This window comes from Oncorhynchus keta, chromosome 37 (assembly GCF_023373465.1).
Source record: "Oncorhynchus keta strain PuntledgeMale-10-30-2019 chromosome 37, Oket_V2, whole genome shotgun sequence".
Classification (NCBI taxonomy): Eukaryota; Metazoa; Chordata; class Actinopteri; order Salmoniformes; family Salmonidae; genus Oncorhynchus; species Oncorhynchus keta.
Window position 1 is genome coordinate 25152842 of NC_068457.1, and position 27473 is coordinate 25180314.

Genomic DNA, 27473 nt, shown 5'->3' on the forward strand with positions numbered 1-27473 from the left:
GGACTGGATAGAACACGACTGAAATAGAAAATGGGCTGAAACATATCTGGTCAGGTTGAGTTGGCAACACTGCTCTGAAGTATTTTGATAAATAAGAGCAGTTAAATCAAACATTACATCAAAATAACTTTAGAGTTTGTGTTCACGAGAGTCAAGTGGGAGGTGCCTCAGATCTTCCAATTCAACCTTGATGTCTTCGAGAAGAGAGAGAGAGAGAGAGAGAGAGAGAGAGAGAGAGAGAGAGCGAGAGAGCGAGAGAGAGTGTGTGAGAGAGAGAGAGAGTGAGAGAGCGTGAGAGAGTGTGTGTGAGAGAGAGAGAGAGAGAGAGAGAGAGAGAGAGAGAGAGAGAGAGAGAGAGAGAGAGAGGTAAAACAAGAAGAAGATATAAACCATTGTTAACCCCAACACAGATATTAAGTAGAGAACTCACAGAGGGATGCTTCATACAGGTGAACTAGCCAGTTTCACAGGCAAGAGCCCAACAAGGGTGTTTTACATTTCAAATCAAAATGTACTACCCAAAGTACACATACAGTACACACAGAAGCTATGTCATATCTAACGCTGACACCAGATAAACAGACAAGAAGAGAAAAAGAACAGAGAAAGAAAATAACGTGAAACAGAGAGAAAAGTGGTAAAAAGTCAAAGCTTTCTCCTCCTATGGACACATTTCAGCGGGTCGCCTCGTCACGGTGCTTTATAAAAATACTATTCACATTTTGTCATGGGACAATAGTGTGTTCAATCTGGAGGAAAGTCCAAATGACTGTACAATTACATTGGTTTGATAGGTATATCAATTTCAACACAAAAAATGTAACCGAAAAAATGCGTCCTCTCTAATACGACAATTTGTGCAATTAAGATGCAATTAAGATTGTGTCAAATTTTCAGGATGTATTGAAATATTATCCGAAGATAATACTGAATGAGGTGACGTGTGCTGCGGCTGTAAAAACACTCATTCATATTATTAAATACACTTCATCAACACAATAAAATAAACAGAAGGATTTTTGAACATGTTGAAATAGTAAAAAAAAAAAAAGTGACAGACCAAAACATCGGTCATTATAAATATGACTAAATGAACAGTAGAAGCCAGGATGACTAGGAATCCTATACTGAACAGTAAAGATGAATCCTATTCTGAACAGTAAAGATGAATCCTATATTAAACAGTAAAGATGAATCCTATATTAAACAGTAAAGATGAATCCTATATTAAACAGTAAAGATGAATCCTATATTAAACAGTAAAGATGAATCCTATATTAAACAGTAAAGATGAATCCTATATTAAACAGTAAAGATGAATCCTATACTGAACAGTAAAGATGAATCCTATACTGAACAGTAAAGATGAATCCTATACTGAACAGTAAAGATGAATCCTATACTGAACAGTAAAGATGAATCCTATACTGAACAGTAAAGATGAATCCTATACTGAACAGTAAAGATGAATCCTATACTGAACAGTAAAGATGAATCCTATACTGAACAGTAAAGATGAATCCTATACTGAACAGTAAAGATGAATCCTATATTGAACAGTAAAGATGAATCCTATATTGAACAGTAAAGATGAATCCTATAGTGAACAGTAAAGATGAATGCTATATTGAACAGTAAAGATGAATCCTATATTGAACAGTAAAGATGAATCCTATACTGAACAGTAAAGATGAATGCTATATTGAACAGTAAAGATGAATCCTATACTGAACAGTAAAGATGAATCCTATACTGAACAGTAAAGATGAATCCTATACTGAACAGTAAAGATGAATCCTATACTGAACAGTAAAGAGGAATCCTATTCTGAACAGTAAAGATGAATCCTATACTGAACAGTAAAGATGAATCCTATACTGAACAGTAAAGATGAATCCTATACTGAACAGTAAAGATGAATCCTATACTGAACAGTAAAGATGAATCCTATACTGAACAGTAAAGATGAATCCTATATTGAACAGTAAAGATGAATCCTATATTGAACAGTAAAGATGAATCCTATAGTGAACAGTAAAGATGAATGCTATATTGAACAGTAAAGATGAATCCTATATTGAACAGTAAAGATGAATCCTATACTGGACAGTAAAGATGAATGCTATATTGAACAGTAAAGATGAATGCTATATTGAACAGTAAAGATGAATCCTATATTGAACAGTAAAGATGAATGCTATACTGAACAGTAAAGATGAATCCTATACTGAACAGTAAAGATGAATCCTATACTGAACAGTAAAGATATATCCTATATTGAACAGTAAAGATGAATCCTATACTGAACAGTAAAGATGAATCCTATACTGAACAGTAAAGATGAATCTTATATTGAACAGTAAAGATGAATCCTATACTGAACAGTAAAGATGAATCCTATACTGAACAGTAAAGATGAATCCTATACTGAACAGTAAAGATGAATCCTATACTGAACAGTAAAGATGAATCCTATATTGAACAGTAAAGATGAATCCTATACTGAACAGTAAAGATGAATCCTATATTGAACATTAAAGATGAATCCTATATTAAACAGTAAAGATGAATCCTATACTGAACAGTAAAGATGAATCCTATATTGAACAGTAAAGATGAATCCTATATTAAACAGTAAAGATGAATCCTATATTGAACAGTAAAGATGAATCCTATACTGAACAGTAAAGATGAATCCTATATTGAACAGTAAAGATGAATCCTATATTGAACAGTAAAGATGAATCCTATACTGAACAGTAAAGATGAATCCTATATTGAACAGTAAAGATGAATCCTATATTGAACAGTAAAGATGAATCCTATATTGAACAGTAAAGATGAATCCTATATTGAACAGTAAAGATGAATCCTATATTGAACAGTAAAGATGAATCCTATACTGAACAGTAAAGATGAATCCTATATTGAACAGTAAAGATGAATCCTATATTGAACAGTAAAGATGAATCCTATACTGAACAGTAAAGATGAATCCTATATTGAACAGTAAAGATGAATCCTATATTGAACAGTAAGTGTATGTTTGTGAATTAACTGTATACAGTGGTGTAAGGTATTAAACACTTCAACCTTTCCATGGTGTTTTAACTTAACAGCAGGAAGTTACTATAGAATTGGTGCTACTGATTTCTTTCCAACTCCAAACAGCAATAGAAGCCGTCCCTCAAACCATCTTTCCTCGGGACAAAAATGGAAAATACTATTAATTGAACTAACAAATACTCAGGTTAAAGAGCAATAACACTCACATTGAGGTATCATGCATGATGATATAGTATTAGGTACAACAGGCATAGCTAATACAGTTCTACTGTAGTGGTGGAGGATACAGTACTTGTGCTGCTGATTGTGTCATAGAATACTTTCCAACTACATACTGTATAGGAGAATACTAAGGGGCCAAAACCTTCCCAACTACATACTGTATAGGAGAATACTAAGGGGCCAAAACCTTCCCAACTACATACTGTATAGGAGAATACTAAGGGGCCAAACCTATCCAACTACATACTGTATAGGAGAATACTAAGGGGCCAAAACCTATCCAACTACATACTGTATAGGAGAATACTAAGGGGCCAAAACCTTCCCAACTACATACTGTATAGGAGAATAATAAGGGGCCAAACCTATCCAACTACATACTGTATAGGAGAATACTAAGGGGCCAAAACCTATCCAACTACATACTGTATAGGAGAATACTAAGGGGCCAAAACCTATCCAACTACATACTGTATAGGAGAATACTAAGGGGCCAAAACCTATCCAACTACATACTGTATAGGAGAATACTAAGGGGCCAAAACCTTCCCAACTACATACTGTATAGGAGAATACTAAGGGGCCAAAACCTTCCCAACTACATACTGTATAGGAGAATACTAAGGGGCCAAAACCGTCCCAACTACATACTGTATAGGAGAATACTAAGGGGCCAAAACCTATCCAACTACATACTGTATAGGAGAATACTAAGGGGCCAAAACCTTTCCAACTACATACTGTATAGGAGAATAATAAGGGGCCAAACCTATCCAACTACATACTGTATAGGAGAATACTAAGGGGCCAAACCTTTCCAACTACATACTGTATAGGAGAATACTAAGGGGCCAAACCTTTCCAACTACATACTGTATAGGAGAATACTAAGGGGCCAAAACCTTCCCAACTACATACTGTATAGGAGAATACTAAGGGGCCAAACCTTTCCAACTACATACTGTATAGGAGAATACTTAGGGGCCAAAACCTTCCCAACTACATACTGTATAGGAGAATAATAAGGGGCCAAACTTTTCCAACTACATACTGTATAGGAGAATACTAAGGGGCCAAAACCTTCCCAACTACATACTGTATAGGAGAATACTAAGGGGCCAAAACCTATCCAACTACATACTGTATAGGAGAATACTAAGGGGCCAAAACCTATCCAACTACATACTGTATAGGAGAATACTAAGGGGCCAAAACCTATCCAACTACATACTGTATAGGAGAATACTAAGGGGCCAAAACCTTCCCAACTACATACTGTATAGGAGAATAATAAGGGGCCAAACCTATCCAACTACATACTGTATAGGAGAATACTAAGGGGCCAAACCTTTCCAACTACATACTGTATAGGAGAATACTAAGGGGCCAAAACCTTCCCAACTACATACTGTATAGGAGAATAATAAGGGGCCAAACCTATCCAACTACATACTGTATAGGAGAATACTAAGGGGCCAAAACCTATCCAACTACATACTGTATAGGAGAATACTAAGGGGCCAAAACCTTTCCAACTACATACTGTATAGGAGAATACTAAGGGGCCAAAACCTATCCAACTACATACTGTATAGGAGAATACTAAGGGGCCAAAACCTTCCCAACTACATACTGTATAGGAGAATACTAAGGGGCCAAACCTTTCCAACTACATACTGTATAGGAGAATACTAAGGGGCCAAACCTTTCCAACTACATACTGTATAGGAGAATACTAAGGGGCCAAACCTTTCCGACTACATACTGTATAGGAGAATACTAAGGGGCCAAACCTTTCCAACTACATACTGTATAGGAGAATACTAAGGGGCCAAAACCTATCCAACTACATACTGTATAGGAGAATACTAAGGGGCCAAACCTTTCCAACTACATACTGTATAGGAGAATACTAAGGGGCCAAAACCTATCCAACTACATATTGTATAGGAGAATACTAAGGGGCCAAACCTTTCCAACTACATACTGTATAGGAGAATACTTAGGGGCCAAACCTTCCCAACTACATACTGTATAGGAGAATACTAAGGGGCCAAAACCTTTCCAACTACATACTGTATAGGAGAATACTAAGGGGCCAAAACCTTTCCAACTACATACTGTATAGGAGAATACTAAGGGGCCAAAACCTATCCAACTACATACTGTATAGGAGAATACTAAGGGGCCAAACCTTTCCAACTACATACTGTATAGGAGAATACTAAGGGGCCAAAACCTTCCCAACTACATACTGTATAGGAGAAAACTAAGGGGCCAAACCTTTCCAACTACATACTGTATAGGAGAATACTAAGGGGCCAAAACCTATCCAACTACATACTGTATAGGAGAATACTAAGGGGCCAAAACCTTTCCAACTACATACTGTATAGGAGAATACTAAGGGGCCAAACCTTTCCAACTACATACTGTATAGGAGAATACTTAGGGGCCAAACCTTTCCAACTACATACTGTATAGGAGAATACTAAGGGGCCAAACCTTCCCAACTACATACTGTATAGGAGAATACTAAGGGGCCAAAACCTTTCCAACTACATACTGTATAGGAGAATACTAAGGGGCCAAAACCTATCCAACTACATACTGTATAGGAGAATACTAAGGGGCCAAACCTTTCCAACTACATACTGTATAGGAGAATACTAAGGGGCCAAAACCTTCCCAACTACATACTGTATAGGAGAAAACTAAGGGGCCAAACCTTTCCAACTACATACTGTATAGGAGAATACTAAGGGGCCAAAACCTATCCAACTACATACTGTATAGGAGAATACTAAGGGGCCAAAACCTTTCCAACTACATACTGTATAGGAGAATACTTAGGGGCCAAACCTTTCCAACTACATACTGTATAGTAGAATACTAAGGGGCCAAACCTTTCCAACTACATACTGTATAGGAGAATACTTAGGGGCCAAACCTTTCCAACTACATACTGTATAGGAGAATACTAAGGGGCCAAAACCTTTCCAACCAAGTACAGATGTAGTTTTCTGGTAGATAAAGAGACGTCAAAAACTAGCGTTGCTATTTGAACAAAATGGCGGCAGGTGAATATTGAGCCAAACTGTTGGCAGCTATGGTGTCCATATTAGGACTGGCTCAGGGTCATAACAGGCTCTTCTAATATGAACATGTAAAAAGAGAGACTGGTTTTTCTCTGGTTTTGAAAATCATAGAATCTGCAATCTGTCATTTCAGTCCTTAGGGAAAAACAAGTTAAACACAACACGAATACTTCACATTGAAATTAAGTGTTAATTCCAGTTTTTCTGAACTATTTGGGTCCAAAGGCAGAACAAAATAGTTGTCATCATAACCAGAGGTAGTAGAACGACAGGAAGCAGACAAATAGCACATAAATATGAAGACTTCTCATTCAGTACTTCACTATGTCCCCAAGTTTCTCTCTATTCTGTTCCTTCACATATCTCAACCTTGTAGGTGTAAATGTGAAATGCATTTGAAATAATCATGTGGTTGGATTATTACAACTAAGAAAAAACACGTTATTTTTAAAAATATTTTTCACTTCCTGTTCGTTGGATCAATAATAATAATAATAATAATAATAATAATAATGTGCTCCATATGGACTAAAACAAACACCCACAATGCAGCAGAAACATGTATCAATAACCCTCCTCTCTGCCACAAGGACAGCTGGGATACGCCTCCTTATGCTGTATGACGAAATATAGACAAAGTAAAGGCAAATCGAGTAGGAAATGAAAAAACGAACATGCATGGCTCCATAACAGCAGTGTAACCAAATGACTCTGAAACAGAAGTTTTACCGGTGGTCCTGGACGTTCCACTAGGCAGCAGAAGCTGTCTGGCAGTATTCTCATAGGTGTTTATGAGGCATCAGTAGTACAGGTAACTGCTCCTAGTACAAGTTAGTACAGGTAACTGTCCTAAGTCACTATTTATTCTAAATGGTCAGTTACACATGACTTGTAATCACTGGTCCTGCCCGAGTGGCGCAGCGGTCTAAGGCACTGTATCTCAGTGCTAAAGGCGTCGCTACAGACCAAGCAGTATCACAACCTGCCATGAATGAGAGTCCCATAGGGCGGCGCAGATTGGAGTAGGTCGTCATTGTAAATAAGAATTTGTTCTTAACTAACTTGCCTAGTTAAATCACATAAAAAACATTTCCATTTGGCACTAGTCACTCCCTTCACATTAAGGTTGGGGTCAGTTCAGAATTGAATTGAGTTAATTCATAAACAGCCATTTTAAGTCATGAATGACATTTTTATTTGCTGATTTGACAACTGAACTTCATTTAGCCCTCGTCTCAGAGTAACGGAGAGACTTGTGGTGAAGTCACACAAGAAGATTCCGTGTCAAATCTCTGGAACTTGACATTTTGGATTCAGAATGAGGAGTTGGTAAACCTATTGCTGTATAGAGGTGAACTGAGAGTTGTCAGGGGGAGAGAGAGAGGAGGCTAGCTGACTGTCAGTGGGCTTAGTTTAACCACTGGTTCTGTGGTTAAACTACTACCTCTATAGAGGACTAGTTCTGTGGTTAAACTTAAACCACACACCAATACTACCTCCCCCCCTCCCAGTGGAGCTCCCTCCCTCCCTCCCTCCATGAGAATCTGTCTATATGGAATCTGTCTCTCATCCATTCATCCAGGCCTCCCTCCCTCCCTCCCCTCCCTCCCTCCCTCCCTCCCTCCCTCCCTCCCTCCCTCCCTCCATGAGAATCTGTCTATATGGAATCTGTCTCTCATCCATTCATCCAGGCCTCCCTCCCTCCCCTCCCTCCCTCCCTCCCTCCCTCCCTCCCTCCCTCCCTCCCTCCCTCCATGAGAATCTGTCTATATGGAATCTCATCCATTCATCCAGGCCTCCACTAGAAAGGACACCCTCCTCCTCCTCTCTCTGTGTCTCAGCCACCGTAGCGAGTTATAAAGGAGACTATTTTTCATGCTACAACAGTCCTCCTCATTATCCTCTCATTTGCATTGCAAACCGTTACTACAAACTCTGTGTCCCTGTGTCAGGCCACAATCTGCATAACCTAATTTCCTCGCAGTGACGAATCTCTTCCGAGACATTATTGAGAAAAAATCCAATGTCATTCCATTGAAGCCAGTGATAAAGGAACTTTTAGAAAGTTATTTGTTAAGCTACCCACATGGTTTACAGTAGTTTTAGATGTGATAAGCTCTTTCAAATTAAGCTACCCACATGGTTTACAGTAGTTTAGACGTGATAAGAGCTTTCAAGTTAAGCTACCCACATGGTTTACAGTAGTTTAGACGTAATAAGCTCTTTCAAGATAAGCTAACCACATGGTTTACAGTAGTTTAGACTTGATAAGAGCTTTCAAGTTAAGCTACCCACATGGTTTACAGTCGTTTAGACGTGATAAGCTCTTTCAAATTAAGCTCCCCACATGGTTTACAGTAGTTTTAGACGTGATAAGCTCTTTCAAGATAAGCTACCCACGTGGTTTACAGTAGTTTAGACGTGATAAGAGCTTTCAAGTTAAGCTACCCACATGGTTTACAGTAGTTTTAGATGTGATAAGCTCTTTCAAATTAAGCTACCCACATGGTTTACAGTAGTTTAGACGTGATAAGAGCTTTCAAGTTAAGCTACCCACATGGTTTACAGTAGTTTAGACGTGATAAGAGCTTTCAAGTTAAGCTACCCACATGGTTTACAGTAGTTTAGACGTGATAAGAGCTTTCAAGTTAAGCTACCCACATGGTTTACAGTAGTTTTAGACGTGATAAGCTCTTTCAAGATAAGCTACCCACGTGGTTTACAGTAGTTTAGACGTGATAAGCTCTTTCAAGATAAGCTGCCCACGTGGTTTACAGTAGTTTAGACGTGATAAGCTCTTTCAAGATAAGCTACCCACATGGTTTACAGTAGTTTAGACGTGATAAGCTCTTTCAAGATAAGCTGCCCACGTGGTTTACAGTAGTTTAGACGTGATAAGCTCTTTCAAGATAAGCTGCCCACGTGGTTTACAGTAGTTTAGACGTGATAAGCTCTTTCAAGATAAGCTGCCCACGTGGTTTACAGTAGTTTAGACGTGATAAGCTCTTTCAAGATAAGCTACCCATATGGTTTACAGTAGTTTAGATGTGATAAGCTCTTTCAAGATAAGCTGCCCACGTGGTTTACAGTAGTTTAGACGTGATAAGAGCGTTCAAGTGAACAACGTAACTGTGAACGCCACACCCCAAAAATTATCCAATGGATGGCCTGCGTTGTACATACAGGTACGTAGTTGTTGTTTTTAACACATCATATAAATAATTGTGAAAATTAAATAGAGTAAACATTAAATAAAACATGTTGAAAATGGTACAAGGCTTGGTCACAACAGAGTTAGTTACCGTAAATACTGTAAGAGGTGAGTAACACTGAAGTGATGGTGATGCAATATCTACAATATGTAGCTCCTTTGTGAGGAACATTTCAACATACAGTAGTGGTTGGTTGTCTTTCCATCTCTCTCTCTCCAGTTCATTTTGTTGCAACAACAGTCATGTAAAACACTGTGCTCTGTATAACATCTCTTTTTCGACACACTTCATCTTTTCCGTCTGCGTTCCTCATCGTGGTTCCCTCGTACCGTCCTGAGAGTCCTGACACCATCCCTGTCTGTGTAGAGAACAGTACATATTGTCATACTATCTCCATATTGCGTGGTTCCTCGATGCTCCTTTCACAAACACCACCACCGCTGCCAGTCCTGTTTATATACAGCGTCAGAGGTTAACATGGCCTGGTCTTTACCTAGAGCCGTTTTACTGTTGTTACTGTACCAGTTAGGGGCTAGAGTGGAGATAAGGAGGTGGAGCCTGGTAGTGTGTTGGTTGGTGGCACTCTGAGTAGGGTCTGCTAGCTCCTTCTCTGGAGAACGCTAGTTAGTTAGCTAGTTAGCGCAGGTGATGGATTGTGGGATGTCGTGGGGAGGGGTTTTGGGGAGGCTCTCGTGACTGTTTGAGGTACTGAGGAAGGGACAGAGGAACCGGAGAAGGCTGGGTACTAGCTGGTCCAGAAGCTGGAGGAAGGTGGGTTGGGACCTCACTTTATACCACTGTGTTCCTCTGTCGGTACGGGGGAGGGGGCAGAACTGTGCCCGGCTTGAGATTGGACGAGAACTCTGATAGGTACTCTGGGTTTTCGGCCACCACCGGCCTGATGCAGCCGTTCCGTTTGTAGAACAACTTGCCATTGGTGGTTCCCGCCTCAAGGGTGCTGCCCGCCTGGTTTGTAACGCTGTTCAACGGCTTGGGTGGCAGGCTGTGCTGCCAGTACTCTGGATTGTCAAAGGTCACCTTGAGCTTCTTGCCTGCCGGTTTGCCTCCCGCCTGGTTCCCCTGTCCCTGCTTCAGTACACTGCCAGGGTGGGTGGTGTGCCCCTGGTAGGCTGGTATAACACTTCTCTGGTCCTCGGGCGCCGACATGGAGATGGGACCTTTCTTGACAGTTGACCTTTCAGGGTGGTAAAACTGGGTGGCAGAGGGCCCACCACCACACTGGATTAGGTGGGACTGGTGTCCCTGAAGGCCCAGGTGGGTCTGTTGTGGTGAGTTGCCAGATAGGGCCGAGTGGCCAGGTTTCACACCAACACTGTGGAGCTTGTGAATGAGGTGACCCGGCAGTGGGTGATGGCAGCCTCCCTGCAGCCCAGAAGGGGAGCTCTCTGTCGGTACGACGGGGTAGTAAGGAAGGCCAGTCTGGACGGTGAGTTGGGGATAGGAGCCAATACTGATAGTCGAGGCTGTACTCTGTGATGGGAGACCACCGTTCTTTCTCAGGACCAGGTCTCCGGGGTTGTGGAAGGTGTTGAGGTAGAGAGGCTCGTTGATGTACTCGTCTTCGCCCCCCTTGGGCTGGCTGTTGGGTGTGCTGTGGTAGGCTGGGTTGTCCAGGGCGTGGACCTCGCCGTTCTTGCGCCGCGCCACAAATGGGTTCTCCTCAATCGGTTTCAGATAGTCTAGAGAGAAAAAGAGAGAGAGAGAGAGAGAGAGAGAGAGAGAGAGAGAGAGAGAGAGAGAAGAGAAGAGCAAGAGAGAGAAAATGAGAAGAGGGTAGTTCACCAAAGATCACTGAGCAGATCCATATCAAGGTCTGAAGGCCACCTTGCCAACCCTTTCCTTGTCATTCTCCTCTCCCAGTATCCCGAGGTGAACCAGCAGCTCCAGTTCTGCACTGCTGCCTGCCAGGCACTATAATAGTATGGGGTGGAATCTATCTATTTGACACTCCTCCACCCCTCCACCTCCACTTCTCCACTCCTCCACCCCTCCACTCCTCCACTTCTCCACTCCTCCACCCCTCCACTCCCCACCCCTCCACTCCCCACTCCTCCACTTCTCCACTCCTCCACCCCTCCACTCCCCACTCCTCCACTCCTCCACTCCTCCACTTCTCCACTCCTCCACCCCTCCACTCCTCCACTCCTCCACTCCCCACTCCTCCACTCCCTCCACTCCTCCACTCCTCCACTTCTCCACTCCTCCACCCCTCCACTCCCCACTCCTCCACTCCTCCACCCCTCCACTCCTCCACTTCTCCACTCCTCCACCCCTCCACTCCTCCACCCCTCCACTCCCCACTCCTCCACTTCTCCACTCCTCCACCCCTCCACTCCTCCACTTCTCCACTCCTCCACTCCTGCACCTCCACTTCTCCACTCCTCCACTTCTCCACTCCTCCACCTCCACTTCTCCACTCCTCCACTCCTGCACCTCCACTTCTCCACTCCTCCACTCCTGCACCTCCACTTCTCCACTCCTCCACTTCTCCACTCCTCCACTCCTGCACCTCCACTTCTCCACTCCTCCACCCCTCCACTCCCCACTCCTCCACTTCTCCACTCCTCCACCTCCACTTCTCCACTCCTCCACCTCCACTTCTCCACTTCTCCACTCCTCCACTCCTGCACCTCCACTTCTCCACTCCTCCACTCCTCCACCCCTCCACTCCTCCACTCCTCCACCTCCACTTCTCCACTCCTCCACCTCCACTTCTCCACTCCTCCACTCCTCCACCCCTCCACTCCTCCACTCCTCCACTCCTCCACCTCCACTCCCCACTCCTCCACTTCTCCACTCCTCCACCTCCACTCCTCCACTCCTCCACTCCTCCACCCCTCCACTCCCCACTCCTCCACTTCTCCACTCCTCCACCTCCACTCCTCCACTTCTCCACTCCTCCACCTCCACTCCTCCACCCCTCCACTCCTTCATTGCATCAGTTTTGTTTCTCTGGTTTTAGTTTTATTGCCAGCTTCTCCACAAATCGAAGTTGCATGAGACGGACAGAGTGAAAACAGCCTATGATCAAAGCCCGAAGTAGTAATATCTGAGCTAAAGCTTGTGTTTACAACGCTCAGAGTCAGCGAACAATATAATGGGAATCTAAAGATGTAGAACAATGTAGAATCATACTGTTATGCTAAAAATGACTGGGAGTACAGCAGGCTGTTGTCCAGAGAGGTTAGAGACAGAGGTACAGTGACTATAGTAGTGAATGAAGGTTTTGAAGGAAGTGATGTAGGCCCTTCCATTACAGAGCAAGACACGACATGGCAACAGAAAACTAGGCCATGTTAAACTGGTGTTAAACTGGTGTTAAACTGGTGTTGAACTGGTGTTGAACTGGTGTTGAACTGGTGTTGAACTGGTGTTAAACTGGTGTTAAACTGGTGTTAAACTGGTGTTGAACTAGTGTTGAACTGGTGTTGAACTGGTGTTGAACTGGTGTTGAACTGGTGTTGAACTGGTGTTGAACTGGTGTTGAACTGGTGTTAAACTGGTGTTGAACTGGTGTTGAACTGGTGTTGAACTGGTGTTGAACTGGTGTTGAACTGGTGTTGAACTGGTGTTGAACTGGTGTTGAACTGGTGTTGAACTAGTGTTGAACTGGTGTTGAACTAGTGTTGAACTGGTGTTGAACTGGTGTTGAACTGGTGTTGAACTGGTGTTAAACTGGTGTTGAACTGGTGTTGAACTGGTGTTGAACTGGTGTTGAACTGGTGTTGAACTAGAGTTGAACTGGAGTTGAACTGGAGTTGAACTAGAGTTGAACTGGTGTTGAACTGGTGTTGAACTGGTGTTGAACTGGTGTTAAACTGGTGTTGAACTGGTGTTGAACTGGTGTTGAACTGGTGTTGAACTGGTGTTGAACTGGTGTTGAACTGGTGTTGAACTGGTGTTGAACTGGTGTTGAACTGGTGTTGAACTGGTGTTGAACTGGTGTTGAACTGGTGTTGAACTGGTGTTGAACTGGTGTTGAACTGGTGTTAAACTGGTGTTAAACTGGTGTTGAACTGGTGTTGAACTGGTGTTGAACTGGTGTTGAACTGGTGTTGAACTAGTGTTGAACTGGTGTTGAACTGGTGTTGAACTGGTGTTGAACTGGTGTTGAACTGGTGTTGAACTGGTGTTGAACTGGTGTTGAACTAGTGTTGAACTGGTGTTGAACTGGTGTTGAACTGGTGTTGAACTGGTGTTGAACTGGTGTTGAACTGGTGTTGAACTGGTGTTGAACTGGTGTTGAACTGGTGTTGAACTAGTGTTGAACTGGTGTTGAACTGGTGTTGAACTGGTGTTGAACTGGTGTTGAACTAGTGTTGAACTGGTGTTAAACTGGTGTTGAACTGGTGTTAAACTGGTGTTGAACTGGTGTTGAACTGGTGTTGAACTGGTGTTGAACTGGTGTTGAACTGGTGTTGAACTGGTGTTGAACTGGTGTTGAACTGGTGTTGAACTGTTTCGTTTTTCCACCTGACTTCAAAGGAACAAACAAAGCTTGGCTCTTTTCACTGAGCCCTCATAGGAGTAACTGGTTGAAATGACAAGCTGTCTTACGTCTAGTCAGTGTCTCCTAGCTGCAGGCATGTCTAGACGTTGACTCTTAGGTCTAGATCTGTCTAGGCTCTAGGCTTGGGTTTCCCGGACACAGATAAGCCTAGCTATTCCAATGGAGATTCTTCATTGTACATGTTTTTTAGTTCAGGACTAAGCCAGCCCCAGATGGTCTACCTACCTGACGAGGTCTTATCCTTCATGGGAGTCATGTAGCCGTCCTCGTCCGTGTCCCCCCGGGGCCCCACACCCCGGTCCCCCAGGAACACGGTAGGGTCGGCACTGTAGCGCTGCCCGTTGTTGTCCTCTGCCCCGGGCCTTGTCTGGGTCTTCTTCTTGAGCAGCGTGCCGTTGCAGCGCTGGTCCTCCAGGGCGTCCAAGGCTGCCCCCTGCGTGCCTGCAGGATCTGGAGAGGAGACACAAGACGGGGACCCTCCCAATGCCAGGCCCTCCTCAGGGGTCGAGCCTGAACCGTCCCGGTACCCAAACTGGTTCTGGGGAAAGGGGGGAGACAACATGAGGGGAAAACATTAACTCCAATGTAGGAGGACTAACACTCATTACAAAGCCGCTCTTACAAATCAAGGATGTTTTTCATTTATTTAATGTCATTTATTATTCTCATGGAGATTAACATCTCTGACAAGAGAGGGCCTGTATAGTTACTCTGAAATCAAATCTGGACCAGAGTTATGAGAGAAAACGTTTGATTCCATGAACCAACATGTTGTTGCGAATTAAATTTCTCTGCGGCTGTTTTCCTGGGTATCGTTTGGTTCAAAGGTCTCTAAGAAAGAAGGAGGAAAAAACAGAGTTGGTATTTAAACACCTGAACCCTATGAACAACAACAATAACAACAACAAACATATTACATGACTTATAGGGCAAGTATATTTCCTGATATTCTCCAGGATAGCTCCAAGCTATTAGAGCTGGGCCAGCTTGCCAGAGTTTCTACTAGAGAGCCATCCCCCTGCCCGCAATGTTTTACTGCTAATATTAGTCACCTTCTGGGGAGCCACAAAGGGAGAGGGGGGTCCTGGGGACCGGCCTCTCTTTCACTCCCACCCACTCTTTCCCTCTGTCCTCTCTCCATCACTCCATCGCTCTGCAATCATCTCTTCTCCTCTCCTCCTTTAGGCCAACCTCTCTATTCATCCCTCTCCCCCGTCAAGTTTTTAAAAGGCCCCCATTATCCTCTCCTCCGGTGAGGTTCAATCAGAAAAGCAAATTAGTCAGAATTACACTCTATCCCAAATGGCACCCTATTCCCTTTATAGTGCATTACTTCTGACCAGGACTCAAAAGAAGTGCACTGTATAGGCAAGGGGGGTCATTTGGGCCACATCCTAGCTAGTCTATTTTATTCACTGTGCCAGCGGAGCCAGTGTTCCAGTTCTTTCACTTTGCAATTTTCTCCCATGACTCCCTGTCCTATTCATAGTCCTAGACTGTTTGACTGCATAATGAAAATGTGTTTCAGTCAGAATATTGACCTTTGACATTTCAGATGTGTGGGTGCCTGTGTCCAGGTCCCCTAGGGCCATGGCATGACCGCCAGCACGAGGGCACACGGGCACACAGTCAATATGAGATGCAGGATCATGGTCGAGGCAGAGCGGCGGAGAGCGGCAGAGTAAATAGCCAAGCCCAGGACTCATTGTCTCTGAGCAAATGGTGGCGGCGCTTTAGTGGAGAGGCTGCTATTTACACACGGAGGCCGACGTAATGAAAAAGGAGGCCTGGAGAGCGGGTGGATAAAAAGGCCAGGGTCGGGCGTGACACACTGGGACACAGAGATGGAGATGAACTGGAGGAGGCAGACTGGGACACAGAGAGAGAGAAGAACTGGAGGAGGCAGACTGGGACAGAGAGAGAGAAGAACTGGAGGAGATACACTGGGACAGAGAGAGAGAGAATAACTGGAGGAGGCAGACTGGGACAGAGAGAGAGAGAGAGAAGAACTGGAGGAGGCAGACTGGGACAGAGAGAGAGAGAAGAACTGGAGGAGGCAGACTGGGACAGAGAGAGAGAGAAGAACTGGAGGAGATACACTGGGACAGAGAGAGAGAGAATAACTGGAGGAGATACACTGGGACAGAGAGAGAGGGAAGAACTGGAGGAGGCAGACTGAGACAGAGAGATGGAGATGAACTGGAGGAGGCAGACTGGGACAGAGAGAGAGGGAAGAACTGGAGGAGGCAGACTGGGACAGAGAGAGAGAGAGAGAGAAGAACTGGAGGAGGCAGACTGGGACAGAGAGAGAGGGAAGAACTGGAGGAGGCAGACTGGGACAGAGAGAGAGGGAAGAACTGGAGGAGGCAGACTGGGACAGAGAGAGAGAGAAGAACTGGAGGAGATACACTGGGACAGAGAGAGAGAGAATAACTGGAGGAGATACACTGGGACAGAGAGAGAGAGAATAACTGGAGGAGATACACTGGGACAGAGAGAGAGAGAATAACTGGAGGAGATACACTGGGACAGAGAGAGAGGGAAGAACTGGAGGAGGCAGACTGAGACAGAGAGAGAGAGAAGAACTGGAGGAGATACATTGGGACAGAGAGAGAGGGAAGAACTGGAGGAGGCAGACTGAGACAGAGAGAGAGAGAAGAACTGGAGGAGATACATTGGGACAGAGAGAGAGAGAAGAACTGGAGGAGGCAGACTAGGACAGAGAGAGGGAGAAGAACTGGAGGAGATACACTGGGACAGAGAGAGAGGGAAGAACTGGAGGAGATACACTGGGACAGAGAGAAGAACTGGAGGAGATTGTCTCTGAGCAAATGGTGGCGGCGCTTTAGTGGAGAGGCTGCTATTTACACACGGAGGCCGACGTAATGAAAAAGGAGGCCTGGAGAGCAGGTGGATAAAAAGGCCAGGGTCGGGCGTGACACACTGGGACACAGAGAGGAGATGAACTGGAGGAGGCAGACTGGGACAGAGAGATAGAAGAACTGGAGGAGATACACTGGGACAGAGAGAGAGAGAATAACTGGAGGAGATACACTGGGACAGAGAGAGAGAGAATAACTGGAGGAGATACACTGGGACAGAGAGAGAGGGAAGAACTGGAGGAGGCAGACTGGGACAGAGAGAGAGGGAAGAACTGGAGGAGGCAGACTGGGACAGAGAGAGAGGGAAGAACTGGAGGAGGCAGACTGGGACAGAGAGAGAGAGAAGAACTGGAAGAGATACACTGGGACAGAGAGAGAGAGAATAACTGGAGGAGATACACCGGGACAGGGGGTGCGTCACCTGAGTGGGTTGATTCACTGTTGTGGTCATCCTGTCTGGGTTGGCGCCCCCCACACACACTTGGGCTGTGCCGTGGCGGAGATCTTTGTGGGCTATACTCAGCCTTGTCTCAGGATGGTAAGTTGGTGGTTGAAGATATCCCTCTAGTGGTGTGGGGGCTGTGCTTTGTCAAAGTGGGTGGGGTTATAACCTTCCTGTTTGGCCCTGTCCGGGGTGTCCTCGGATGGGGCCACAGTGTCTCCTGTCCCCTCCTGTCTCAGCCTCCAGTATTTATGCTGCAGTAGTTTGTGTCGGGGGCTAGGGTCAGTTTGTTATATCTGGAGTACCCCTCCTGTCCTAATTCGGTGTCCTGTGTGAATCTAAGTGTGCGTTCTCTAATTCTCTCCTTCTTTCTTTCTCTCTCTCGGAGGACCTGAGCCCTAGGACCATGCCCCAGGACTACCTGACATGATGACTCCTTGCTGTCCCCAGTCCACCTGGCCATGCTGCTGCTCCAGTTTCAACTGACCTGAGCCCTAGGACCATGCCCCAGGACTACCTGACATGATGACCCCTTGCTGTCCCCAGTCCACCTGGCCATGCTGCTGCTCCAGTTTCAACTGTTCTGCCTTACTATTATTCGACCATGCTGGTCATTTATGAACATTTGAACATCTTGGCCATGTTCTGTTATAATCTCCACCCGGCACAGCCAGAAGAGGACGGGCCACCCCACATATGCTCTCTCTAATTCTCTCTTTCTTTCTCTCTCTCGGAGGACCTGAGCCCTAGGACCGTGCCCCAGGACTACCTGACATGATGACTCCTTGCTGTCCCCAGTCCACCTGGCCATGCTGCTGCTCCAGTTTCAACTGTTCTGCCTTGTTATTATTCGACCATGCTGGTCATTTATGAACATTTGAACATCTTGGCCATGTTCTGTTATAATCTCCACCCGGCACAGCCAGAAGAGGACTGGCCACCCCACATAGCCTGGTTCCTCTCTAGGTTTCTTCCTAGGTTTTGGCCTTTCTAGGGAGTTTTTCCTAGCCACCGTGCTTCTACACCTGCATTGCTTGCTGTTTGGGGTTTTAGGCTGGGTTTCTGTACAGCACTTTGAGATATCAGCTGATGTACGAAGGGCTATATAAATACATTTGATTTGATTTGATTTGACAGGGAGAGAGAGAAGAACTGGAGGAGACAGACTGGGACAGAGAGAGAGGGAAGAACTGGAGGAGATACACTGGGACAGAGAGAGAGAGAGAGAAGAACTGGAGGAGATACACTGGGACAGAGAGAGAGAGAAGAACTGGAGGAGGCAGACTGGGACAGAGAGAGAGAGAAGAACTGGAGGAGATACACTGGGACAGAGAGAGAGAGAGAAGAACTGGAGGAGATACACTGGGACAGAGAGAGAGAGAAGAACTGGAGGAGGCAGACTGGGACAGAGAGAGAGAAGACATTATAAAATCCATGTACACAAACAACAAGTGTGCGGTTAAAATTGGCAAAAAACACACACATTTCTTCACACAGGGTCGTGGGGTTAGACAGGGATGCAGCTTAAGCCCCACCCTCTTCAACATATATATCAACAAATTGGTGCGGGCACTAGAAAAGTCTGCAGCACCCGGCCTCCCCCTGCTAGAATCCGAAGTCAAATGTCTGCTGTTTGCTGATGATCTGGTGCTTATGTCACCAACCAATGAGGGCCTACAGCAGCACCTAGATCTTATGCACAGATTCTGTCAGACCTGGGCCCTGACAGTAAATCTCAGTAAGACCAAAATAATGGTGTTCCAAAAAGGTCCAGTCACCAGGACCACAAATTCAAATTCCATCTAGACACTGTTGCCCTAGAGCACACAAAAACTATACATACCTTGGCCTAAACATCAGCGCCACAGGTAACTTCCACAAAGCTGTGAACGATCTGAGAGACAAGGCAAGAAGGGCATTCTATGCCATCAAAAGAAACATAAATTTCAACATACCAATTAGGATTTGGCTAAAAATACTTGAATCAGTCATAGAGCCCATTGCCCTTTATGGTTGTGAGGTCTGGGGTCCGCTCACCAACCAAGACTTCACAAAATGGGACAAACACCAAATTGAGACTCTGCACGCAGAATTCTGCAAAAATATCCTCAGTGTACAACGTACAACACCAAATAATGCATGCAGAGTAGAATTAGGCCGATACCCACTAATTATCAAAATCCAGAAAAGAGCCATTAAATTCTACAACCACCTAAAAGGAAGCGATTCACAAACCTTCCATAACAAAGCCATCACCTACAGAGAGATGAACCTGGAGAAGAGTCCCTAAGCAAGCTGGTCCTGGGGCTCTGTTCACAAACACAAACACACCCTACAGAGCCCCAGGACAACAGCACAATTAGACCCAACCAAATCATGAGAAAACAAAAAGATAATTACTTAACACATTGGAAAGAATTAACAAAAAAACAGAGCAAACTAGAATGCTATTTGGCCCTACACAGAGAGTACACAGCGGCAGAATACCTGACCACTGTGACTGACCCAAAATTAAGGAAAGCTTTGACTATGTACAGACTCAGTGAGCATAGCCTTGCTATTGAGAAAGGCCGCCGTAGGAGTCAGACTGGGACAGAGAGAGAGAGAGAAGAACTGGAGGAGATACACTGAGACAGAGAGAGAGAAGAACTGGAGGAGGCAGACTGGGACAGAGAGAGAGAAGAACTGGAGGAGATACACTGGGACAGAGAGAGAGAGAAGAACTGGAGGAGGCAGACTGGGACAGAGAGAGAGAAGAACTGGAGGAGATACACTGGGACAGAGAGAGAGAGAAGAACTGGAGGAGGCAGACTGGGACAGAGAGAGAGAGAAGAACTGGAGGAGATACACTGGGACAGAGAGAGAGAGAAGAACTGGAGGAGGCAGACTGGGACAGAGAGAGAGAGAAGAACTGGAGGAGGCAGACTGGGACAGAGAGAGAGAGAAGAACTGGAGGAGTCAGACTGGGACAGAGAGAGAGAAGAACTGGAGGAGGCAGACTGGGACAGAGAGAGAGAAGAACTGGAGGAGATACACTGGGACAGAGAGAGAGAGAAGAACTGGAGGAGGCAGACTGGGACAGAGAGAGAGAAGAACTGGAGGAGATACACTGGGACAGAGAGAGAGAGAAGAACTGGAGGAGGCAGACTGGGACAGAGAGAGAGAGAAGAACTGGAGGAGGCAGACTGGGACAGAGAGAGAGAGAAGAATTGGAGGAGATACACTGGGACAGAGAGAGAGAAGAACTATAGGAGGCAGACTGGGACAGAGAGAGAGAGAAGGGCTGTCTAGATGAATGGAAATCAGATGGAAGTGGAGGTAGGGTTTGATACTTTCTGAGGCTGATAGGACTGATAGGACATTGAGGAAAAGAGAGGAGGAATAGTTGTTGTGGATAGTATGTGTGTGTGGCTGTGTGTTAATTTGAGTGTGTGTGTGGTTGTGTGTTAATTTGAGTGTGTGGATGTTTCTGTGCATGTGTGTGTGTGTGTGCTTCTGCGTGTGTGTGTGTATCGGGGGTTCGGGGTGTTTCTGTGCATGTGTGTGTGTGGGGGGGGGTTCTGTGCATGTGTGTGCGTGTGTGTGTGTGTGTGTGTGTGTGTGTGTGCGTGTGTGTGTGCGTGCGTGTGTGAGTGCGTGTGTGTGCGTGCGTGCACAAGTGTGTGCTTCTACCTACCCTGTTGGAGTCGACGCGGAGCCTGGCTGTGTATGATAGTGGAGGCATGTTAAAGTGATGGGGAACCAGGTACTCCTCAGCATCCATAAAGTCCTCCACATCCTCCTCATCCAGCAGGCTCTGGAAGAACTTACTGTCGTTGGGGCTGGGCAGCTTCATACGGTCATCCCCCTGAGTTAGGACACACAGATACACAACATCACATTACTGTCTACTGGGTTGTGTTCAGCAGAGCACAGCGTAGCTAAATGTTTTGCTGCGCAACACCAACATTTGGGACAGTTGCGCTGACGTATGCTAATGTGATTAGCATGACGTTGTATCTCCCAGGACATGTCTTATATGGGCAGAAAGCTGAGATTATTGTTAATCTAAATGCACTGTCCAGTTTACAGTAGCTATTACAGTGAAAACACTTCCCTGCTGTTGTTTGAGGAGAGGCACAACAACAAAACACTTCCATGCTGTTGTTTGAGGAGAGGCACAACAACAAAACACTTCCATGCTGTTGTTTGAGGAGAGGCACAACAACAAAACACTTCCATGCTGTTGTTTGAGGAGAGGCACAACAACAAAACACTTCCATGCTGTTGTTTGAGGAGAGGCACAACAACAAAACACTTCCACGCTGTTGTTTGAGGAGAGGCACAACAACAAAACACTTCCATGCTGTTGTTTGAGGAGAGGCACAACAACAAAACACTTCCATGCTGTTGTTTGAGGAGAGGCACAACAACAAAACACTTCCATGCTGTTGTTTGAGGAGAGGCACAACAACAAAACACTTCCATGCTGTTGTTTGAGGAGAGGCACAACAACAAAACACTTCCATGCTGTTGTTTGAGGAGAGGCACAACAACAAAACACTTCCATGCTGTTGTTTGAGGAGAGGCACAACAACAAAACACTTCCATGCTGTTGTTTGAGGAGAGGCACAACAACAAAACACTTCCATGCTGTTGTTTGAGGAGAGGCACAACAACAAAACACTTCCATGCTGTTGTTTGAGGAGAGGCACAACAACAAAACACTTCCATGCTGTTGTTTGAGGAGAGGCACAACAACAAAACACTTCCATGCTGTTGTTTGAGGAGAGGCACAACAACAAAACACTTCCATGCTGTTGTTTGAGGAGAGGCACAACAACAAAACACTTCCATGCTGTTGTTTGAGGAGAGGCACAACAACAAAACACTTCCATGCTGTTGTTTGAGGAGAGGCACAACAACAAAACACTTCCATGCTGTTGTTTGAGGAGAGGCACAACAAAACAAAACACGTCCATGCTGTTGTTTGAGGAGAGGCACAACAACAAAACACTTCCACGCTGTTGTTTGAGGAGAGGCACAACAACAAAACACTTCCATGCTGTTGTTTGAGGAGAGGCACAACAACAAAACACTTCCATGCTGTTGTTTGAGGAGAGGCACAACAACAAAACACTTCCATGCTGTTGTTTGAGGAGAGGCACAACAACAAAACACTTCCATGCTGTTGTTTGAGGAGAGGCACAACAACAAAACACTTCCATGCTGTTGTTTGAGGAGAGGCACAACAACAAAACACTTCCATGCTGTTGTTTGAGGAGAGGCACAACAACAAAACACTTCCATGCTGTTGTTTGAGGAGAGGCACAACAACAAAACACTTCCATGCTGTTGTTTGAGGAGAGGCACAACAACAAAACACTTCCATGCTGTTGTTTGAGGAGAGGCACAACAACAAAACACTTCCATGCTGTTGTTTGAGGAGAGGCACAACAACAAAACACTTCCATGCTGTTGTTTGAGGAGAGGCACAACAACAAAACACTTCCATGCTGTTGTTTGAGGAGAGGCACAACAACAAAACACTTCCATGCTGTTGTTTGAGGAGAGGCACAACAACAAAACACTTCCATGCTGTTGTTTGAGGAGAGGCACAACAACAAAACACTTCCATGCTGTTGTTTGAGGAGAGGCACAACAACAAAACACTTCCATGCTGTTGTTTGAGGAGAGGCACAACAACAAAACACTTCCATGCTGTTGTTTGAGGAGAGGCACAACAACAAAACACTTCCATGCTGTTGTTTAAGGAGAGGCACAACAACAAAACACTTCCACGCTGTTGTTTGAGGAGAGGCACAACAACAAAACACTTCCACGCTGTTGTTTGAGGAGAGGCACAACAACAAAACACTTCCACGCTGTTGTTTGAGGAGAGGCACAACAACAAAACACTTCCATGCTGTTGTTTGAGGAGAGGCACAACAACAAAACACTTCCATGCTGTTGTTTGAGGAGAGGCACAACAACAAAACACTTCCATGCTGTTGTTTGAGGAGAGGCACAACAACAAAACACTTCCATGCTGTTGTTTGAGGAGAGGCACAACAACAAAACACTTCCATGCTGTTGTTTGAGGAGAGGCACAACAACAAAACACTTCCATGCTGTTGTTTGAGGAGAGGCACAACAACAAAACACTTCCATGCTGTTGTTTGAGGAGAGGCACAACAACAAAACACTTCCATGCTGTTGTTTGAGGAGAGGCACAACAACAAAACACTTCCATGCTGTTGTTTGAGGAGAGGCACAACAACAAAACACTTCCATGCTGTTGTTTGAGGAGAGGCACAACAACAAAACACTTCCATGCTGTTGTTTGAGGAGAGGCACAACAACAAAACACTTTCATCACGGCAACTGGTTTGATACATTCACCTCTGAAGGTAAATCATGACCTTACATTCAGTAATCTTGCTCCGATTTGTCATCCTGAGGGTCCCAGAGATAAAATGTGGCGTAGTTTTGATTGATAAAATCTATTTTTATATTAAAATGTAGGAACTAGGTTGTACAGTTTCAACCACTGCTGTGATAGGTGATATAAAGGTGATATAAAAAAATTAAAGGGAGTATAATTTTCCATCAGATATATGACTTTCCTGGGAGGGTGTAAACTTAATATTTTTATTACCATATAATTTTTGTATGTTCTCTATAGTTATGTACTTGAAAATGTATCAATTGACCAATTCGGCACATTTGGCCAGACTCAATATGACATTTTGTAATGTGTCATTGGATCAGTCTGAAACTTTGCAGGTATTTTCCCAGATTATATTCTCCTACATTCATTTCACATTTCCACTTCAAAGTGTTTCCTTTCAAATGGTATCAACAATATGTGTATCCTTGCTTCAGGTCCTGAGCTACAGGCAGTTAGATTTGGGTCTGTCGTTTTCGGCAAACATTGAAAAAAAGGGTCTGATCCCAGCTTCTACCCCTGAACAGCTAATCAAATGTCTACCCAGACTATCTGCTTTGTCGTCGCCCCTCCCCACCTCGTCGCCCCTCCCCACCTCGTCGCCCCTCCCCACCTCGTCGCCCCTCCCCACCTCGTCGCCCCTCCCCACCTCGTCGCCCCTCCCCACCTCGTCGCCCCTCCCCACCTCGTCGCCCCTCCCCACCTCGTCGCCCCTCCCCACCTCGTCGCCCCCCACCTCCTCTTTTACGCTGCTGCTACTCTGTTTATTATCTATGCATAGTCACTTTAACTCTACCTAAATGTACATATTACCTGAATTACCTCGACTAACCAGTTCCCCTGCACATTGACTCTGTACCCCCTGTACAGAGCCTCGCTACTGTTATTTTACTGCTGCTCTTTAATTCATTGTCATTTTTATCATATTTTTTACTTATCTATTTTCACTTAACAATTATTTATCTTCAAACTGCATTGTTAGTTATGGGCTTGTAAGCATTTCACTGTAAGGTGTTCAGCGGATGTGAAAAATACCATTTGTTTTGATTTGATTTGGAATTGATCAAGTTCAGGCAGAGAATGCCTCAACTGTCTACTTGCTCAACATGATCCTGATTTTTACAATATCTTGGGACTGTTGTGGACATGTGCATTAAACCAGAGTACGCAGATATGCAAAGTAAAAAGGAAATATTTAAGTTCAGCGAACTGCAATACTCCTAAACAGGGTTTTCATGCATTTCTCAGGAGTGGACTGTACTGCCTTGTGTCTCATCCACCAGCAGACCAGACAGAGAGAGAGAGAGCAGGGCTGAGCCGTACCTGGATGACCAGGTATCTCTGGGGGTCCCGGGCCATCCTACACAACTCTGCAGCCAGCTCCTTGAACTTGGGCCTGCTGTCTGCGTCTATCATCCAGCCTGGAAGAAAGAAGACACAGCTTGTCATAAAATAACACGTTTGATTCAGATAGTAAGGTAATGTGTAGTAACAACGACCTCTGAATGCTAAGGTGCCCTGTTGCTATCTCTAATACTGTGTACTGCTCATTCAGGCCCACTAAAAGGATTTTAGTATGTTGTGTACATTTGAGTCCCAGAGGAATAGTGGTCACTGGTCACCATGGTGACTGCTGATACCAAATAACAGAATCACCCTGAATCTTAGAATAACATGAAATACCATTCAGTCGTTGGCTGGCCTGAGCCAATGTACAGTAGATAGTGTTAGAGAGAGAGAGAGGGGAGAGATAACGACAGAGAGATGAAAAGAGAGAGAGAGAGCGAGAGACGTAAACAGTGTCTACTGATCTTAGATCAGCTCTAATAAGTCTAGCTCTCTCTCTCTCTCTCTCTCTCTCTCTCTCTCTCTCTCTCTCTCTCTCTCTCTCTCTCTCTCTCCTCCCTCTCTCTCTCTCCTCTCTCTCTCTCTCTCTCCTCTCTCTCTCTCTCTCTCTCTCTCTCTCTCTCTCTCTCTCTCTCTCTCTCTCTCTCTCTCTCTCTCTCTCTCTCTCTCTCTCTCTCTCTCTCTCTCTCTCTCTCTCTCTCCTCTCTCTCTCCCTCTCCCTCTCCTCTCTCCCTCTCCCTCCCTCTCCCTCTCCCTCCCCTCTCCCTCCCTCTCCCTCTCCTCTCCCTCTCCCTCTCCCTCTCCTCTCCCTCTCCTCTCCTCTCCTCTCCTCTCCTCTCCTCTCCTCTCCTCTCCTCTCCTCTCCTCTCCTCTCCTCTCCTCTCCTCTCCCTTTCTCCCTTCTCTCCCTTTCTCCCTCTCTCTCTCTCCCTCGTTCTCTCATTCCCTTCCTGTTCATTCCCCCTCCAACCAACATGCGGGAGCTGGCGCATTATCTAAATGTGCGGCAATCAACCCTCATTTCATCTCTAGCATTTTTTCTCCAGCCACAGAGGCACGGGTGTTATGGCGAATCAAATCACAAACAACAGCTCACAGTCAACATGTAATTAGAATGAATGCCCCCGTTAAGATGGAGCATGCTTTTCCCTCGCCAGCCGAGAGAAGAGAGATGTGCATGTGTGTTTGTGTGTGTGTTTGAAAGAGAGTGTGTGTCTGTGTGCTAGAGTGTGTGTGTGTGTTTGAAAGAGAGAGAGTGTGTGTGTATGTGTGTGTGTGTGTGTGTGTACTAGAGAATGTGTGTGTGTGAGTGGGTTGGTGTGTGTGTGTGTGTGTTTGAAAGAGAGAGAGTGTGTGTGTGTATCTGTGTGCAAGAGTATGTGTGTGTGTCTGTGTATTTGTGCATGTGTGTCTGTGTATTTGTGCATGTGTGTTTGTGTGTGTGTGTGTTTGAAAGAGAGAGAGTGTGTGTGTCTGTGTGCTAGAGTGTGTGTGTGTGTGTTTGAAAGAGAGTGAGTGTGTGTGTGTGTGTGTGTGTGTGTGTGTGTGTGTGTGTGTGTGTGTGTGTGTGTGTGTGTGTGTGTGTGTGTGTGTTAGAGTATGTGTGTGTGTGTGTCTGTGTACTAGAGTATGTGTGTGTGTGAGTGGGTTGGTTGGTGTGAGTGAGTGAGTGGGTTGGTGGGTGTGTGAGTGGGTGAGTGGGTTGGTGGGTGTGTGAGTGAGTGGGTGAGTGGGTGGTTGGGTGAGTGGGTTGGTGGGTGTGTGAGTGAGTGGGTGAGTGGGTGGGTGAGTGTGTGGGTGAGTGTGTGGGTGAGTGGGTGGGTGAGTGGGTGAGTGGGTGAGTGGGTGAGTGGGTGAGTGGGTGGGTGGGTGGGTGAGTGTGTGGGTGTGTGTGGGTGGGTGAGTGGGTGGGTGGGTGAGTGTGTGGGTGTGTGGGTGAGCGGGTGGGTGCAGGTATGCGTTCATGTTTCACCAAAACATATCTAATGAAATGTTATTGGTCACATATATTTTAGCAGATGTTATTGTAGTGAAATGCTTGTAAGAACACACACACACACACACACACACACACACACACACACACACACACACACACACACACACACACACACACACACACACACACACACACACACACACACACACACACACACACACACACACACACACACACATACAAACTCTCTCTCTCTGTTCATGTGGATGACATGACAGGAGTGGGGCAGAGGGCCAGGAGCTGTCAGT

At 45.2% G+C, this 27473-nt stretch overlaps 2 protein-coding genes across 4 annotated transcripts in view; both read right to left on the reverse strand.

Moving 5' to 3' along the window:
- Positions 1-295: 295 nt before the first annotated feature.
- Positions 296-8392, reverse strand: LOC127916626 (uncharacterized). The gene is made up of 6 exons (XM_052498934.1): positions 8321-8392; positions 5794-5935; positions 5304-5393; positions 4726-4860; positions 4414-4548; positions 296-4013 (listed from the first exon to the last, which is right to left on the reverse strand). Exons 1-6 carry the CDS (start codon positions 8390-8392, stop codon positions 3595-3597), a joined length of 993 nt encoding a protein of 330 aa, XP_052354894.1. The 3' UTR covers positions 296-3594.
- The window catches only part of LOC127916785 (receptor tyrosine-protein kinase erbB-4-like), a 419139-nt gene continuing 399828 nt past the window's right edge, over positions 8163-27473 (reverse strand). For all 3 annotated transcript variants that reach the window (XM_052499916.1, XM_052499915.1, XM_052499917.1), the window contains 4 exons: positions 25204-25301; positions 21130-21300; positions 14355-14667; positions 8163-11298 (listed from right to left, as the gene is read on the reverse strand). In XM_052499916.1, coding sequence (XP_052355876.1) covers positions 10388-11298; positions 14355-14667; positions 21130-21300; positions 25204-25301 — 1493 coding nt within the window. In that variant the 3' untranslated portion in view covers positions 8163-10387. The remainder of the gene's footprint in view (positions 11299-14354; positions 14668-21129; positions 21301-25203; positions 25302-27473) is intronic.

Bases quoted from the DNA above. Each gene is read 5' to 3' on its own strand.
- LOC127916626 (XM_052498934.1), bottom strand. From the start codon at position 8,392: ATGTCTCGGAAGAGATTCGTCACTGCGAGGAAATTAGGTTATGCAGAT. The intron at 5,394-5,793 runs GTTTGGCCCCTT...GTAGTTGGAAAG, and splicing joins TACAGTATGTAGTTGGGAAG to GTTTTGGCCCCTTAGTATTC. The intron at 4,861-5,303 runs GTTTGGCCCCTA...GTAGTTGGATAG, and splicing joins TACAGTATGTAGTTGGGAAG to GTTTTGGCCCCTTAGTATTC.